Source organism: Leptopilina boulardi, unplaced genomic scaffold, assembly GCF_019393585.1.
Source record: "Leptopilina boulardi isolate dan_hultmark-lab unplaced genomic scaffold, ZJU_Lbou_2.1 LbouV2_208, whole genome shotgun sequence".
In the NCBI taxonomy this organism is placed as follows: Eukaryota; Metazoa; Arthropoda; class Insecta; order Hymenoptera; family Figitidae; genus Leptopilina; species Leptopilina boulardi.
The window spans coordinates 2139077-2155801 of NW_026137761.1; the positions used below are offsets into that span (position 1 = coordinate 2139077).

At 31.0% G+C, this 16725-nt stretch overlaps 1 protein-coding gene across 1 annotated transcript; it reads right to left on the reverse strand.

The window, feature by feature from the left end:
- Window positions 1–7826: 7826 nt before the first annotated feature.
- On the reverse strand, window positions 7827–9282 carry LOC127278577 (uncharacterized). Its single transcript, XM_051300357.1, has 3 exons — window positions 9236–9282; window positions 8924–9120; window positions 7827–8797 (listed from the first exon to the last, which is right to left on the reverse strand). Exons 1-3 carry the CDS (start codon window positions 9280–9282, stop codon window positions 8439–8441), a joined length of 603 nt encoding a protein of 200 aa, XP_051156314.1. The 3' UTR covers window positions 7827–8438.
- Between the last annotated feature and the right edge of the window lie 7443 nt (window positions 9283–16725).

The window sequence follows — 16725 nt, forward strand, 5'->3', positions numbered from 1 at the left end:
GAGCGTACTTTAAAAATTAGTCAACCTGCTTACATCGAAAAATTGTTAATAAAATTTGGGATGATAAATGCAAAGTCATCTTCTGTTCCTGCAGAACCCGGATTATATTTGACTAAAAGTGATGTGAATGATAAGAATGATTCTTTCCCTTATCGCGAAGCTGTAGGGTCACTTTTGTTTTTATCTCGGGTTTGTCGTCCAGATATTGAATTTGCAGTAAATTACGCGAGTCAATTTTTAAGTTGTTTTAACCATGAGCATTGGCAATCAGTTAAGAAAATACTCAGATATTTAATAGATACGCGTAATTATGGCATTGTTTTCGGAAGCAGTGGGAGTTACGTTAATTTAACAGGTTTCACCGACGCTGATTATGCTGGTTGTTTAGAGACACGGAAATCTAGAAGCGGATTTGTATTTTTGCTCAATAATGGTCCAATTTCTTGGTCCAGTCAGCGTCAAAATGTAGTGTCTTTGTCTACAGCTGAGTCTGAGTATATTGCCTTGGCTCATGGTACAAAAGAAGCTGTTTGGTTAAATCGAATGTTGAGTGATTTGAAAATCATAAATAACCCTGTTCCGATTTTTGTTGATAATCAGTCAGCTATAAAATTGGCTAATAATTCCGAATTTCACAAGCGGTCAAAACATATTGATGTCAGGTATCATTTTGTAAGAGATGTTTTGAATCGAAACGAAATCAACTTATTTTATGTGGCATCGGAAAATCAATTAGCCGATATATTTACAAAACCTTTGTCAAAGCAGCAGTTCTGTTACCTGCGAAGCAGATTGAATGTAACGAAGGAACAAAATTAAGTGGGAGTGTTGAATATTTCTAGTAAAGTAAACTCTCGTAGAAATAAAATATTTGTAATTTTGAACGTCGTTTTTGACCTGTGGAAACTAAACTTGTCGAGACAGGAAAACTGCTGCAGATGTGCCAAGAATTTGGCAAATATGGTTTTTATTGCGGTCTAACAGCCCTTTCCAGGTCCTAGGTATGACAGTATGCGTGTTTGTGTGTGAGCAATGATCTTGAGTACCTGATGTGCCTATGATCGGCAGTTGTCTAAGGAACTTTGAAGAGAGTACTGCGTTACTCCGATATTTTCCTCTCTAATAATTTCTAATAAATATACTTTGCTTTAATTTGCCTTTTTGATTTATTTAAATAACCAACAATTAATTTTAAAAAATTATATATTATTAGTATGGGGTCAGTTTATTATATCTTACTGAGTCATTACGGCATAATTTTTTTTAAATTGGTACTTTCAGAAATGACTTTATACCTATGATATTTTGAAAACGAAATAAAAGAAACTGCGTGTTAAAATTTCTATTATTTTTCTTAAAATAAGAATTTAAAGTGAAGGAGCTGACTGGAAAAATTCCAAACTTGGGCAATATTTAAATTACTACTAAATAAACACTCAAATAAATTTTTGCGATGGAGAACGTTAGAGTTTAGCTGATAATATTATTTAAAAAATATTCCTTCATTTCCAGGTTAATAGAAGTAATTTTTCTAAAACTCGATAACAATTTCTTAAATTTACACTGGACTCGGTGCAAAATGAGGTTGTTCATGCAATTTCGTACCAAATTTTAACACTGAGTCCGTACAACTTTACACTTGGTGTAAAGTTGTAAATGAATTTTTGAAACATTTTTAACAGTGTAAAATCGTGCAAGCATTCAACGTAATCGTCAAAATGAATAGACTTTTTGACGACTCCCGCTTTAATGCCTTTAGCTTTCTTAACGAAATCTTCACCTTCAACGCGTATGCTATACATTTTACTCCGCAAGCCAACAAACTCCGTAACAATTTTACCGTTGCACTCGTCCTTCATTAGGCCAAGTACTTTTTTGTTGACTTGCGGAATGTCATATGCGCTGTTTACCGGATATTCAGATGTGTCGAACTTGTCGATGTCTTCTTTCATATCTTTATATATGTCTTGACATTTCACTACGTACACTAGACTGTCAGTGTCTGTGTACATCAGTTTACATGCTTCACCATATTTCGGAAGCATGTAACTGTAGTGAAAGTCATAGACAAGCGTTTTCGAGACATCTAAAACACTTAAACCACATAAATCGGTTTATTGAGTAGGATCTCAGTCTTTCGTAATTCGATGGCCACAAGGTCTTCATCGAATATTGCACGACTGTGGAAATTGGGTCGAGAGATGAGGGCTCCGCATCATATCTACCGAACCAGTGTGTAACCAATTTAATGTCTACATGCTTGCGAACATTTTTCATGGTCTTACCATACACTGCGTTATTCATTAATTTGAATAAATTCTTTTCAAATTCATTTTTCGCAGTTGTTCGCATGGCATTATTATAGTCTAAATAGGGTTTCAACCATTGTGATTGGTTGAATTGGAGCACCCGATGTATTTTGACTAGTTTGAGACCGTTCCCGAGAGCCTGTTTTAATGCACGATAATGCATCACGTACTTCTCTTTAAGCAGGAGAGTTGTGAGTAATTTCTCCTGTTTAGACATGGGAGGTTTTGCATTAACTGCGCAAAACGGTATGTCTTTATGAGAATCGTGAAGGCTCTCGGCATATTCGAGATCGACTTCCAACATGTAGCCGACTGAAGAGTCGTCGGGTACGTTGAAGTTAAAGGTCTCGTCTGGGTTGGCAATCCACTTGAAACCACCAATTAGTAGCGCTTGTGCCATTGCCCAACCATATAAATTATTCGTGTCAAAATACATAATATATTGGGTGTCTTGCGTAGGATCGAACTGATCCATATAGGGATTGTTCGCTTTAGCGTAACGGTTACAACACTGGCTAATACCACTTCTGATACCCGACTCAATAAACATCATCATGTCTATATCGGTTATAAGTTGCAATGTTATGCCCGTATATTTGAGCATAGCATTCCAAGTTAAACCGGGGGTAGTATAATAGTGTGCTGGATCTAACCTGTACGCGTTTAAACATTGTTCGCGAAAGTTCTCAAAGACATCGGCAAGTAATAACACGTCTGTTTTCATATAAAGGTGAACGCAATCGTTAAAGGTTTGACAATTAAATTCAGACCAACTTACTTCGCGAGTCTAAATACTCGTAAGGGTAGACACCTTTTCTCGTTAATAATTTACTTTTTTTGCGATCTGTCACCGTACTGTCAAATACGGATTCAACAATTTTATATTCGTTAAAATATGACTCTAATTTTTCTAGAGATGTTGCCATGAATCTAAACAAGTCAATGAAGCGTAATTTAACCACACTCCCCTTGATATTTTTCGTAAAGGAGATATATTTCTCCTTGTTCAAGGGGAGGAGGTCAACTCGACCTTCAAAGCTCGTCAATACAGCATGAATTATAAAGTGTGCATCGTACCAACTTAAATTATGAAATACAATGGGTACGATTTGGCACTCATGATAATTCAAGTTGCATGATTTATGTGCAGCACCTCTATATTTGCCAGTAAGATGACAATGCTCGCGAACCTTTTTAACATTAGCTGGTATATTCTTACGGCAAATATGGCATACGCTTGCTTTCTTAAAATCAGCGATTTGCTGAGGAGTTAAGGCATCCATAGAAATAGGATTCTTAAATACATTATCAATTTTCTCGGAAAATTGCTTTAACTCGTCAGCTAACCACTTGGCAGGATCATTTTCCTGCCTCGGACACGGTACATACACGGACAATGAGTCATCGTAACTACATTTTACAAAATAACCTATACTAAGCAATTTATGACGCTGGAAAATTTAAGTTTTACTTAAATTATCTGTATCTTCTTCAACGGGAAGAAGTAAACTTTCACAGTCGGCATAGATGATAAAATAAACTTTCTCCTTATTATCATAATTTTTAAAGGTTATTTTACAATTTTCAGCATTCGGAAATTTTACGCTACATACATTCATACGTTTACAATTTTCATCGTGTACATTCAATCTTTCCGCTGATGAAAAATAGTGTAAACAACGATCACAAATATATTTTTTACATTTATGGTTAGTCAATTGTTTGGATACTAACCGCGATAATTTTTAATCCAAACATAGTGGAAATTCATAAAATCAATATCGTTAGAATAATTGTTTACATTATTTTCATTTACACTTTCATCTATATAATAATCTACTACATGTAACAGGTTTGCATGCTGATCCCTCTTCTCTGCGGTCAGATAAAGAGGGTGAACGGAGAAATTACCATATCTTTTGGTAAGACCGTATACATTTATAGAGATATTGTTGAGCATTTCAAATTTAGGTATACTTTTCAGCGCTACAGGGAATTCAATATCATCATAATTTAATTCATTTTCAATATCAGTGTAACTAGACACACGTTTGGGATGTGACACGTCATGTAAAGCGGAAAGTATAGCCCATTTAAAACACTTATTATCTTTTTCATTTTTACATTAATACACGCATGTTTGGCTCTTATTTTTGGGGGTAAACCGATATATGAACTCACACGCATGGGGTTATATTTATTAACATAGTGTTAAAGCGTGCAACTTAATTCTAACTTAACTATAGACAAAACTCTAAATCTCATAATGAATTGCAGAATGTTCTATGAGTGTGACGGTAGTGGAAGCAACGACGATGGCAGCGATGGTGGCGGCGCCTCGGAATTACCACCTCCGGCAACTCCATTTGAGTCACTTAGGAGTTAGGTGACTCTGGAACGGGAGTTCCCCCTTCGCCTGGTGGTGGAGTTTCGAATTAAAAAGAAAAAGAGTTAATTTCAAATTTAAATTTACTTACTGCCGGTGGAGGCTCCTCATTATCTTCCCTTTCTGCGGGGGAATTGGGGAGAGTTTCTGGAAGCTCATCTTCTCTCTGAAAAAAATATATTATATTGTATAATATAATATAATATAATATAATATAATATAATATAATATAATATAATATAATATAATATAATATAATATAATATAATATAATATAATATAATATAATATAATATAATATAATATAATATAATATAATATAATATAATATAATATAATATAATATAATATAATATAATATAATATAATATAATATAATATAATATAATATAATATAATATAATATAATATAATATAATATAATATAATATAATATAATATAATATAATATAATATAATATAATATAATATAATATAATATAATATAATATAATATAATATAATATAATATAATATAATATAATATAATATAATATAATATAATATAATATATTTAATATATTTAATGAGTAATAGACCCTTTCACGAAATTTCAAAAATTATTGGAATACATTCTAGAAAGGATAAAACAAATGTCGTAATTTTTTTTTCTCTTAAAAGTTAAGTTATCTTATAAAAAATTAGTTTATAAAATTTACCATATTCAAACGCAACGAAATCGCGCGAAATCTCTCGTGACGTCACAGTTCACTATCATGTTATAAAAGTAATGCGTTTACCATGGAGGAAAACAATAATAATGTTCTTACAAATAAAACCGGCACATATAAATATTGTTTTGTGCCTGAATGCAAAAACACAAATATTAACAATCCTGCAAAAATATTTATATCTGTTCCAAAAGATTCAGAAAGAAAAAAATGGATTAAAATTACTCGTCGTGCTCGAGAAATGTCTTTAAAATCAAGTTTATTTTGCTGTGAAGATCATTTTAAAGTAAGTATTGTAATATATTAATTAGAAGTAATTATATAAAATAACCTTATATTTTATAAACATTTGCCATTATTCTGTATAAAATAGGTTTTGTAAAGTTATAATTATCTTTTAATAGGTTAAGTGTCTATATGTGTCTACAAGTTGACAGTATATTTATTTATTATTGGATGAAAAGTTTTCTTTAAGAAACAACCATTAATTATTATTATTATCAATAATTATTTATTTATTAATAATATTTATAACCTTTGCTATTAAAATGTCTCAGATTTTGAGATTAAATTTCTTAGATTTTGTGGTTAGGTTCACAGCGAGTTTACTTATATATTTAATTTTATTATTAACAGTCGATATTTATGGTAATTATTTGATGGAAGAATATATCTAATAAAGCTCCATTTATTATACACATTCCATATTAATAGTGTAATATTATAATAAAATAAATATTTATAGTATTTACGTTTTTATTTAGTTTATCTACCATATTTTTATAGGTGGAAGAAGATATCGAAAATTATACTCGTGTAAAACTAGACCCTGGAGTAAGAATATTTTTGAAAAAAGGCGTGCTGCCACGATTTTTTAGTTGTCAGAAAGACAGGAAACGTGCATTTCCAGATGTGACTCGCCCAGGGGCAAAAAAATTGAAAAAAATACGAATCTTGGAAGATATAGAACAAGAACAAAATCAACAGTCTAATAATGATAATGCCAATAATGATAATGAACTTTCAACAATTACAGGTAATGAAAATGAAGCATTGCCCGTCAATGATACGAATTCTGCGACTGAACCCGTTGGTGACAGAAATCTTTCTTTCGAGTTACCCTCAAAAACTGTGAAAGATGTCGGAGTTCAAGTTTGCATTAAGATTAAATCGCATTATCGTAGCACTGGTGTAAATTGCAATCTTTATAAAAACAACTCAGAAAGGAAAAATGTAGCCTGTTCACCAATAAAACCAATAAATAGGTTTTCGAGAAACATCATGATCAACAAAACAAATTCAATGACGTCTAATTCACCAATCAAAAGTAATGATGGATTGCTTAGTTCGGAAGAATTTATACCCAGCACCCAAAGCAGTGACGAAACTTCTGCAGAAAAAATTCATCTCGTGCATAAGCAGCCTGCAGAAAAGCGAATCAGTCGCATTTTAAAAAAACCTAAAAGTTACATTGGTGTGAACGAGGATGCTTTTTTTATCATCCGCATATTGTCGGAGGAATCAAAATTAAAATTTGAAAATATATGTTTAAAACTTGAAAAAATAAAGCTTTATCTACCTTTTAATATTTTAGCTGACGAATATGGAATAAGTGTAGGTAATGCAAATACTATTTACAAAAAAACTGTTCCTGTTTTAGCTCATTTTTTAAAAAATTTTGTTTTTTGGCCGTCCAGTGAAACAATTAAAGCATCGTTACCATTGGCTTTTCGTGCTAGGTATAAAAATGTACAATCAATTATTGACTGTTTTGAAATACAGATGCAAAAGCCAACTAATGCCCTACATCAAGCCCTTATTTGGTCAGATTATAAAAAATGTAACACTGTTAAATATTTGATCTCATCTACGCCTGATGGAGCAGTAAATTATATTTCGCAAGGTTTTGGTGGAAGAGCTTCTGATCGTGTCATAGTTGAAAAAAGCGATTATCTTGAAAAATTACCACTTGACTGTGCTGTTATGGCTGATCGAGGTTTCAAGCATATCGAACCTTTGCTAACGCAAAAAAATTGTACTCTTGTCAGACCCCCAAGTGTTTCTAGCAATAGTAAACCAACTAAGCTTGAAGTGATGGAAACGAAACGTATTGCAAGTTTAAGAATTCACATAGAACGTGTAATAAAAAGATATAGAGAATTTGCTTTATTGAAACCACACGCAACAGTCCCCATTCAATCATTTTTAATTGATGACGTTATTATCATTGCCTCTGCTTTAATAAATTTACAAACTCCTGTAATTGCTCAATTATGATGAAACAAAATACATGTAAAATAAATTTCGTTAATTATAAAACAACTGAAAAATATACAAATAAAATGACAAAGCTTTAATACTGTAATTTTTATTTTTACAAAGTATATTAATTCCTTTTACAAAGCTATTAAAGAGCAGCGTTATACAAAGTAGGAAAAATATTTTTCTTCCAAAAATCCATACTTTTTTCTAAAAGGTCCATTATGAATAATTCATCAAACTGTACACTAACCATGGTAAAATTTTTAGTAACTTCAAAGTCATGGTGAGCAACGCAAAAGAAACCTCGTTTTTTCCCAGTTACAAACATTTGTAACTGAATTTGACCCAAATATTTCTTTGTTATTTGATTCGATGAGTTAATATAATTTTTTTAGCTTTCGCTGTTGTAGGACACTTTATTTCTACTACAAAATCTGGTAATAAAGCGTCAGGAGAAGCTCCAACTATTGGAAAATTCTTATTTAAAAAAAATCCACAATTTTCAATTTTAATATCTTTCATCCAATATTTTAATTCAGCAAGAACTTCTTTCTCAAGTTCTCGTCCTCTTTTCATTGCTGCAGTGTCTTTGATTTTCGAAGCGCCTATTATTTGTTCAACCAAAACGCCTCGTTCGGTTTTGCAGTGTGCAATTTCGTAGATTTTAGATGCTGTTATACGACCATATCGCAGTTCTTTCCTTAATTTCGATTCCGCTTGTTGTTTTGTTTCTGCTGCTATTTTTTCACAAACAGAAATTGACAAAAATTGTTAAGAGAAAATTAAAAAATTATTAACGTCAACACCTCCAGCTTTAATAAATTGTAACAAAATTTGATGTAAAGAAACATCGAACAAACTTGGATTTAACAAAATACAGTGTCGAGATATTTGAAAGTTGTTCTGCTTTGATTGAATTTCATTAATGACACGTTCGAAAAAAGTATCACTAGATGGCAAGTTTGGTTTTGTCTTTGGATTATTAATTTCTCTAATTAACATATATTTTATATTCAATCCAACTTGAGATAATGTCGATTTTTTCCAGTAACAGACTGTGGCAGTGGGTTCAGGTTCCTCACTCCGACGATGTAACCACATTAAAAATGCTATTGCATGCTTGCAACCACCTACAACAAGTATTATAATATATAATTCGGATATTAATTTTTAGACATAATTTTATAAAATTTATTATGTTATATTAATATTTAATAAAATTTATAATATATCAATGCATATAAAATTTTTAATACCTGTTGACGCTGCACAGTCTTGACAAGTAATTTTTTTAATTTCGTCGTCTTTTTCATCGACGGTACAAATCACGATGTAGGGTTTACTCCCAACTCTGTGTTCTGGACATATCCTGGCTTTAACAGTGCATAAATATCCTTCTCGTTTTACTTCAACATATCCAACAGCTTTGTCTCCATATTCTTCTCGTTTTGATCTTTATAATAATATAAATATTCATCTTATAAGATTATATATAATAAAAATATAAAATAAACTTATTATATAGGTCTATTATTATGTACTTGCATTTCTCAATTGCTCCTCAATACACTGCCAGCAATAGCTTCCTTCCATTTTGCCAGTTTTCGTGGCTCATCTAGAACAGATTATGTGGATCCACGAGAGCAGTCCGACTCTTATAGGCAGTACCCCACCACTACCGCAGGCACGGAGCGGCGCGCGCCGTCGCCGGGTGGGGGTACTACTCGCGCGGCACCGTACACAACTAGCTCGCACGCTCGGTCGACCAGTTACCAACTATCAAACCGAGCGAGAATTTTACCATGAGGTAAAGAGCGCAGCACCGTTGCGCGGAAATAAATTCAAAATAATTATTTTAAGAAAAAATAATATTTAAAAATACAAAGTCGATAAGAATGGTGAGCGCCACCTACTGGGTATCGGGTAAACTAACTCGGTCGGTAAAACAGTTTTAATTAAAAAATAATTTCTAAAAAAACACAGACTGAAGTGAGCGCCATCGATTGGGTGGTCGGTAAACTAATTCGGTAAAAAAGTATAAAACCACAGACTGAAGTAAGCGCCATCTATTGGGTGGCTGGTAAACTAATCCGGTAAAAAAGTTTATAACCACAGACTGAAGTGAGCGCCATCTATTGGGTGGCTGGTAAACTAATTCGGTAAAGAAGATTAAAACCACAGACTGAAGTGAGCGCCATCTATTGGGTGGTCGGTAAATCAACTTTAATGTTCAGTAAAACAGGTTGAGAATAATTTTATTTTTAATTAAAAGGTTATTAAAAGTCGGCAACACACTCGGAAGTGAGCGACATCTATTGGGTTGTTGGTAAACTAACTTCAATGTTCGGTCGGTAACACAGTTTCCTACCTTATCGGTCGAGTTGAAATTTTTGTCAGATTCCTACCTTACCGACTGCTGATAAAGAAGAAATCTGCATTACCGACCGAGCATTTACCGACTGTAGGTACTTAGCGGAGATCAGAAGCTAGCCCAAACCCTCCTTGCTATACTACTTACCTTTGTAAGGTTTAATAATGTTATGAGGAAATTGTAAAAACCTCTTAGGGGTATACAATGAAATCAATATTATTTATTTATTTATAAAAAATATTGTTTCAGAAGCATATGGGCAAATCCACAGAACCATATGATTTCATGTGAATTTCATTCCTCATTTAAACAATTTCAATAAAATTATATCATTGTCTTTTAGTTTCATTGTCTTTTGGAATACATGCCTAACAAAAAAACCAAATAAAATCATAATTTTTATAGTATTCATGTGAAATAAAAAGTCAGATATGTGCTTAAAACATTAAATTTGATTTCTTACTCTGCACTTTTCTTCGACTTAAATGTATATATATATATATATATATATATATATATAACTATTTCAGCATAAAACAAAACCCTTCAAAACCAATTTTAAATGATTCTTCTAATATTCAAAAATATATTACATATCGAAAGAAATATGTGCTCCTTCATTAAAACTAAGTGACAACAATTCAAAAATTGTTACTCCCATTTTTCAGAAATAGGAAGTATAAACAACAATATAACAACAATATAAAAATTATTCATTCAAAGAAAATTTTGTTCCTAAGTAGGGAAGACCGGGGCTGAAAGTGCCGGGGGTAAGTTGTGCCGATACACTGAAAAAAATTTTCTTCGCATTAATGACTATTAACCATAGCAACTTTAAATCTAGTCAGCGTAACCAAGCATCCTAGTCAATTCAGTTATGTAGCTTGGTTAATATTGTCAAAGTCGATTTAGTAGAATTGACCCCTTGTTTACTAGTTATGTTAACTAAGATGTTTGGTTAATATGACATGTATCTACAGTCAATTTTGCTAAAGTTTATTTAGTCAAAGTGATTCTAGCCAATGTAACTAAGATACCTTGTTATTCTGATAAGCTGCCCTAGTCATTCCGACTAATTGTCGAAATCAACTTTGACCAAGATTGCGTAGTGGGTTCCTCTCGTAACCAAGCAAGTTAGTCAATTCCTGGCATACGGGGGTTAGGAATTTTTTTCAGTGTAGAAATATCTCAAAAACAAAATTTTTTTGAAAAGGGAAAGTAAGAGAAGTATTGTTTTACTTATGCGCATCTTTGGCAACTATTTTGATTTTGTTTGCTTCACGGAATAATTAGCTATTAGTAATTTAGTGCTTTGGCGTCACTTACGTGCAAGTTTTCATGTTTACACTTTTTGGTCTATTTTTTGAATTTTTAAAGATATCGATACGTATTTTTTTTTAATGATCCAAATTTATCAAGGAATTCAATGGGGTATTGATCTTAACATTTAATTTATCTAGTTTTTTAATATTTGATAAAAAGTGAGCGTCGACGCAACGAGGTTAATTGTGCCTTTCGCTTGGGGCTGGTTGTGCCGCTGTCAATCGCTACATAACGATAATCTACTATTGCCTCGTTTGTTCGAATAGTTATTCCAACCCGAAATCAAGAGAAAAGTTGATTCAATGCATAGTTTGCAAAAACTGGGCACATTTAAAATGTGTGAAGGGTAAAAAAAGGGTCAGTTATATGTGTGTCAATTGTAATTTCAATAAATCGCATTCTGAATTAGTATTCATGTCTTAAAAATTATTTATTAATCAGAAAGTAGAGTTTTTACAATTAATTAACGATACAAATATAATTATTTCAAAAAATATTTTAAAAGACTGACTAATTATGTAATTGTAAAATTTAAGTCAGAAATGTTTTTTCATTTACAAAAATCTATAAATGTTACGATTGTTGGAAAAATCCTTTAAATACACGGAGAGAAAAATCTGCCTTTTATAGTATAGAAAGGTTTACATTTAATGCACAGAAATTTTCTATGCTATATAGGCATGAAATTTGAGTAATTATAGTACAATCGTATGTCTTTTTAGCATGAAACTTGTCTATGCTAATAAAGTTTGTCATATAGCCTCTTATTACATACTTATTATACTTTTAATCCAACGGCGCCATGCGAAGATCGCACATAACATCATCCTACTATGTTTGCATAAGTTCTATGCTTTTTCGGGGATAGACTCTTGCAACTGGCGATTAGGCCACGCCCACCTTTACTTAATTGGAACTGCCCTAATCGCCAGTTGCAAGAGTCTATCCCCGAAAAAGCATAGAACTTATGCAAAAATAGTAGGATGATGTTATGTGCGATCTTCGCATGGCGCCGTTGGATTAAAAGTATAATAAGTATGTAATAAGAGGCTATATGACAAACTTTATTAGCATAGACAAGTTTCATGCTAAAAATTCTCAAATCTTTGCTCTATTAGTATGAAAAGTTTAAAGAAAAATAGCAGCAATCTATTTCATACTATAAAAGGCAGATTTTTCTCTCCGTGTATGTATAATAAAAATACTTATTACGAAAACTATATTTTAAGTGACTGACTAACTATGCAATTATAGAATATAAGTCAGAAAATGTTTATTTGTACTTACTAAAATCTAGAAATCTTAAGATTGTTCCTAAAAACCTTTAAAAGTTCATAACAAATGATTAATAAATAATAGTAAATCATATATTGGCAATAATTATTATATTTCTTACGCGTAAAATCATTTGCTTCAACTAAAACAACTAAAAAATCTGAGCGGTACAACTGACCCCGGCGTCGGCACAACTCTCCCCAGCGTGGAGTTCAACGTGCCGTGTTGCCTCGCTGCACAAAATCATATTTTATAAAAAAAACTGTTCAAAATTATCAAAAAATTATAATGGATTTAAAAACTAAATTAAATTTTAAAATAGATAGATTATTGATTAAAACAAAAAGTTCTTATTTTACTAGCATTTTATTTAGTTTTCTCAAAATCGGCACTTTCAGCCCCGGTCTCCCCTACATTTCGAGGGGGAACTAACTCAGGTTGTCAAGTGTACACTCTTCCTGTAATACTCGTGTAATACTGTGTAATAATCCGTTATTACGGTGCTGTAATGACGCAAAAACCTCTATAATATCTCTGTAATTCTCTGTAATAACGTGTAATACTTAATAATAAGGGTAATATGAGGTGATATACCGGTAGTCAAATATACATATACGTTTTTAACTAGTGAATTCCCCCTCGGTACATTTTAAACATATATATCTAAAAATAAAAGGTGTGCTTGCAATTTTAAAAAGTTTAGTTTTTTTCCAAATCGTACGGTTCAGTGGATTCAGTGACTATGAATTATCAATTCATAGTCGCCCACACAGCACATTATATTTCCTAAACATATAATGAATATTTCATTGAAAGATTTGAAATATTTCAATGCAAGGTCCATGAAATGTTGATGAAAACAGGAAAATGTCCGCCTATAAGAAATATTGCCGTGCAATTTTGCTGAAATATTACACTTTAATACTCCTGCAATATTACACATGAACTCTGCAACATTCAAGAAATATTTCAAAGAAAGTAAGAAACTTTTTTAAAATATGAAATTAATCGTTATTTTCTAGTATGTTCAACACCTTAGGATCCTAGAACATTAAAAACTACTGCGCAGCTGTACAGGCCATGGAAACTGAGATCGATCAGTGCGCATCATTTGAGTTGGAATTTTTCTATAATATTTTAATGAAATATTTCAGCAAAATTACACGGCAATTATTTTTATAGGCGGACATTTCCCTAATTTCAGCAATATTTCAAGGACTTCGCATTGAAATATTTCAAAATTTCAATGAAATATTTCAGAAATACACGGAAAAAATTAGTCGCGGAAATTTTCATCGACTTTGTAGAAGACTCTCGAATATAGTGGAAAGTGTTTAACTTTTTAAAATCACTCAGTTCTAAAAATCACAAAGAAGTAATTCAAAAAATAGAGTACATTCGAAGAGAATTTAGAAAACGTGTTTTCGGTCGGTCTATTGAGATGGCACGCGAACGATTCTGCGACAGTCGAGGAAAATTACGAACCTAAAATTTGCTCTACAGTGTTCTAAAGTTTCATCAACAGTCGCGAAAAATAAAAACTCTAAACCGACCAATGAAAAAAAAATTCTCTTAATTCTTCTTTATTATTCCCTATATTTAATTACTTCTACATGTACACACAATCACGACACACAGGTTTAAACCAATCACCTACCGCAAACTTAATACTAATACACTAACACGCCTGTACATTTATATTACACTACGCTTCTGCTATTTCGCTCGCTATGAATATACTTTTTCATCGTCCTTATATACTAAACGTAACATTTTTTCACCGCTAGCGAGAAAGAGTGTAATATTTTGTAAATTAAAAATCTCAGCTATTTTTGCTTGACATGTTTTAGAATTTTAAATAGTATTTTAATATGTGTTAAAGAATATTTTACTGTTTTTTTTCATTTTTTATTATTTATTTATCAAATGTGTAAAAAAATTTATTGAATTATTAATGTTAAATAATAATTGATCAAACAAATTGTTTTCTATTAATTAATTAAATTTTTTTAAACGATTTAATTATATTATATAGTGTTATTATTATGTTTATAATTATTGTAGATTGAAATAATACATTATTTATTATTATAAGCATCATAAAAATTTAATTTAATTAATGATATTTAAATAATAAATGCTGTACAACGCTGCACATTCGTCCAGCTAAATTTAAAAGGTTCAATTTAAGAAACAAGAATCACAAATAGGGTAACTGTGGGTATTACTGTGCGTGATGGTATTACTGTCATTTTAAAAAAATTATTATTATATATAATTTATAAATATATTTTTTTTTTCAAAATCATTACAAAATTTATATAAATCTTACTTAATGGAATAGTCAATAAAAATGTGCATTTCATCAATTGGTTATTTAATTATTTATATTTAAAATTAATTATGATTGAATTCCATGAAATTATCAAATGTGGCTGCCGTTAACACTTATTCGAAAGCGTTAATATTTTCAATATTTTCAATAATATACACAATTCAGTGTTATTACTCAATTAAGTATGCTTCAATGTTTTAAAAAAATACTACCCCCACAGCACCGGAACTTTCCTGAAAATTTCCTAAAGTTTTAATTGAAATTTTGAAATATTTAATTGCAATGTTTAGAGAATGTTGTGTAAAGATTTAAATGTCCCACTTAATTAAATGTTTAGCGTGAACCTTTCCTGAACATGTAAATTACATTTTCGTTAAAGTTTCGTCGTGAACCTTTCCTGAACATGTAAATTACATTTTCGTTACATTTTCGTCGTGAAACTTTCCTGAACATGTAAATTAAATTTTCGTTACATTTTCGTCGTGAAACTTTCCTGAACATGTAAATTAAATTTTCGTTACATTTTCGTCGTGAAACTTTCCTGAAGATTTAAATTAAGTTTCCGTTAAATGTTTATCGCTAATATTGATTGAGTTTTTAATTTAAATTTTTGTTAAAATTTTATCGCTAAAATTGACTGAGCATTTAAATTAAATTTATATTACAGTTTTTTCGCAAAAGTAAATAAAAGATTTATTTAAATATTTGTTAATAAATTACGCCTTTATAAATTTAAGCGCTGATATTTAATAAATGTGTTTATATTAATTTAATTACCGTTTAATTTCCTTGTCCTACTTCTCTTTAATATGACTTTTTTTCTTCTTCAGTAAACCTTCCGCTCAAGATTCAACAAATATTTAAATAAATCTTTTATTTACTTTTGCGAAAAAACTGTAATATAAATTTAATTTAAATGTTCAGTCTAGTTTAGCGATAAAATTTTAACAAAAATTTAATTTAAATACTCAATCAATATTAGCGATAAACATTTAACGGAAACTTAATTTAAATCTTCAGGAAAGTTTCACGACGAAAATGTAACGAAAATTTAATTTACATGTTCAGGAAAGTTTCACGACGAAAATGTAACGAAAATGTAATTTACATGTTCAGGAAAGTTTCACGACGAAAATGTAACGAAAATGTAATTTACATGTTCAGGAAAGGTTCACGACGAAACTTTAACGAAAATGTAATTTACATGTTCAGGAAAGGTTCACGCTAAACATTTAATTAAGTGGGACATTTAAATCTTTACACAACATTCTCTAAACATTGCAATTAAATATTTCAAAATTTCAATTAAAACTTTAGGAAATTTTCAGGAAAGTTCCGGTGCTGTGGGGGTAATTTATCTTTATATTATTTATTTATAATTAATATTTCTTATAACTGTATTACCAGCAATAATTTCACTGCTTGTTGGCATTACTGTCATTTTTAAATACGTTAACTGCGCAACTCGCCGCAAAGATAACCTAATCTTTTTGTTGACGTTTCTCTAACCTCCATTCTCATGGACAGCTTAATTAATTAATTTCTAGTTAACTTTAGTTAATTTTTAGTCGTGTTTAATCAAATTAATTAAGTAAAAAGAAAAATGGATAGTGAAAAAAAGAAAAACGAACGAAAAAGACAAGAATTTCGTATTCAAAAGAAACCTTAGCTTGTTGTGACATGCGCAGCTCGACATGCAGTTCGATTTTAACAGTAATGCCGGCACAGTTATTGCCGTTTTGTTAGTAATTACC

Coding starts and splice junctions, on each gene's coding strand:
- LOC127278577 (XM_051300357.1), bottom strand. CDS start 9,282: ATGAGCCACGAAAACTGGCAAAATGGAAGGAAGCTATTGCTGGCAGT. Junction 9,121..9,235: donor AGGAAGCTATTGCTGGCAGT/GTATTGAGGAGC, acceptor ATTATTATAAAG/ATCAAAACGAGAAGAATATG. Junction 8,798..8,923: donor AGACTGTGCAGCGTCAACAG/GTATTAAAAATT, acceptor TACTTGTTGTAG/GTGGTTGCAAGCATGCAATA.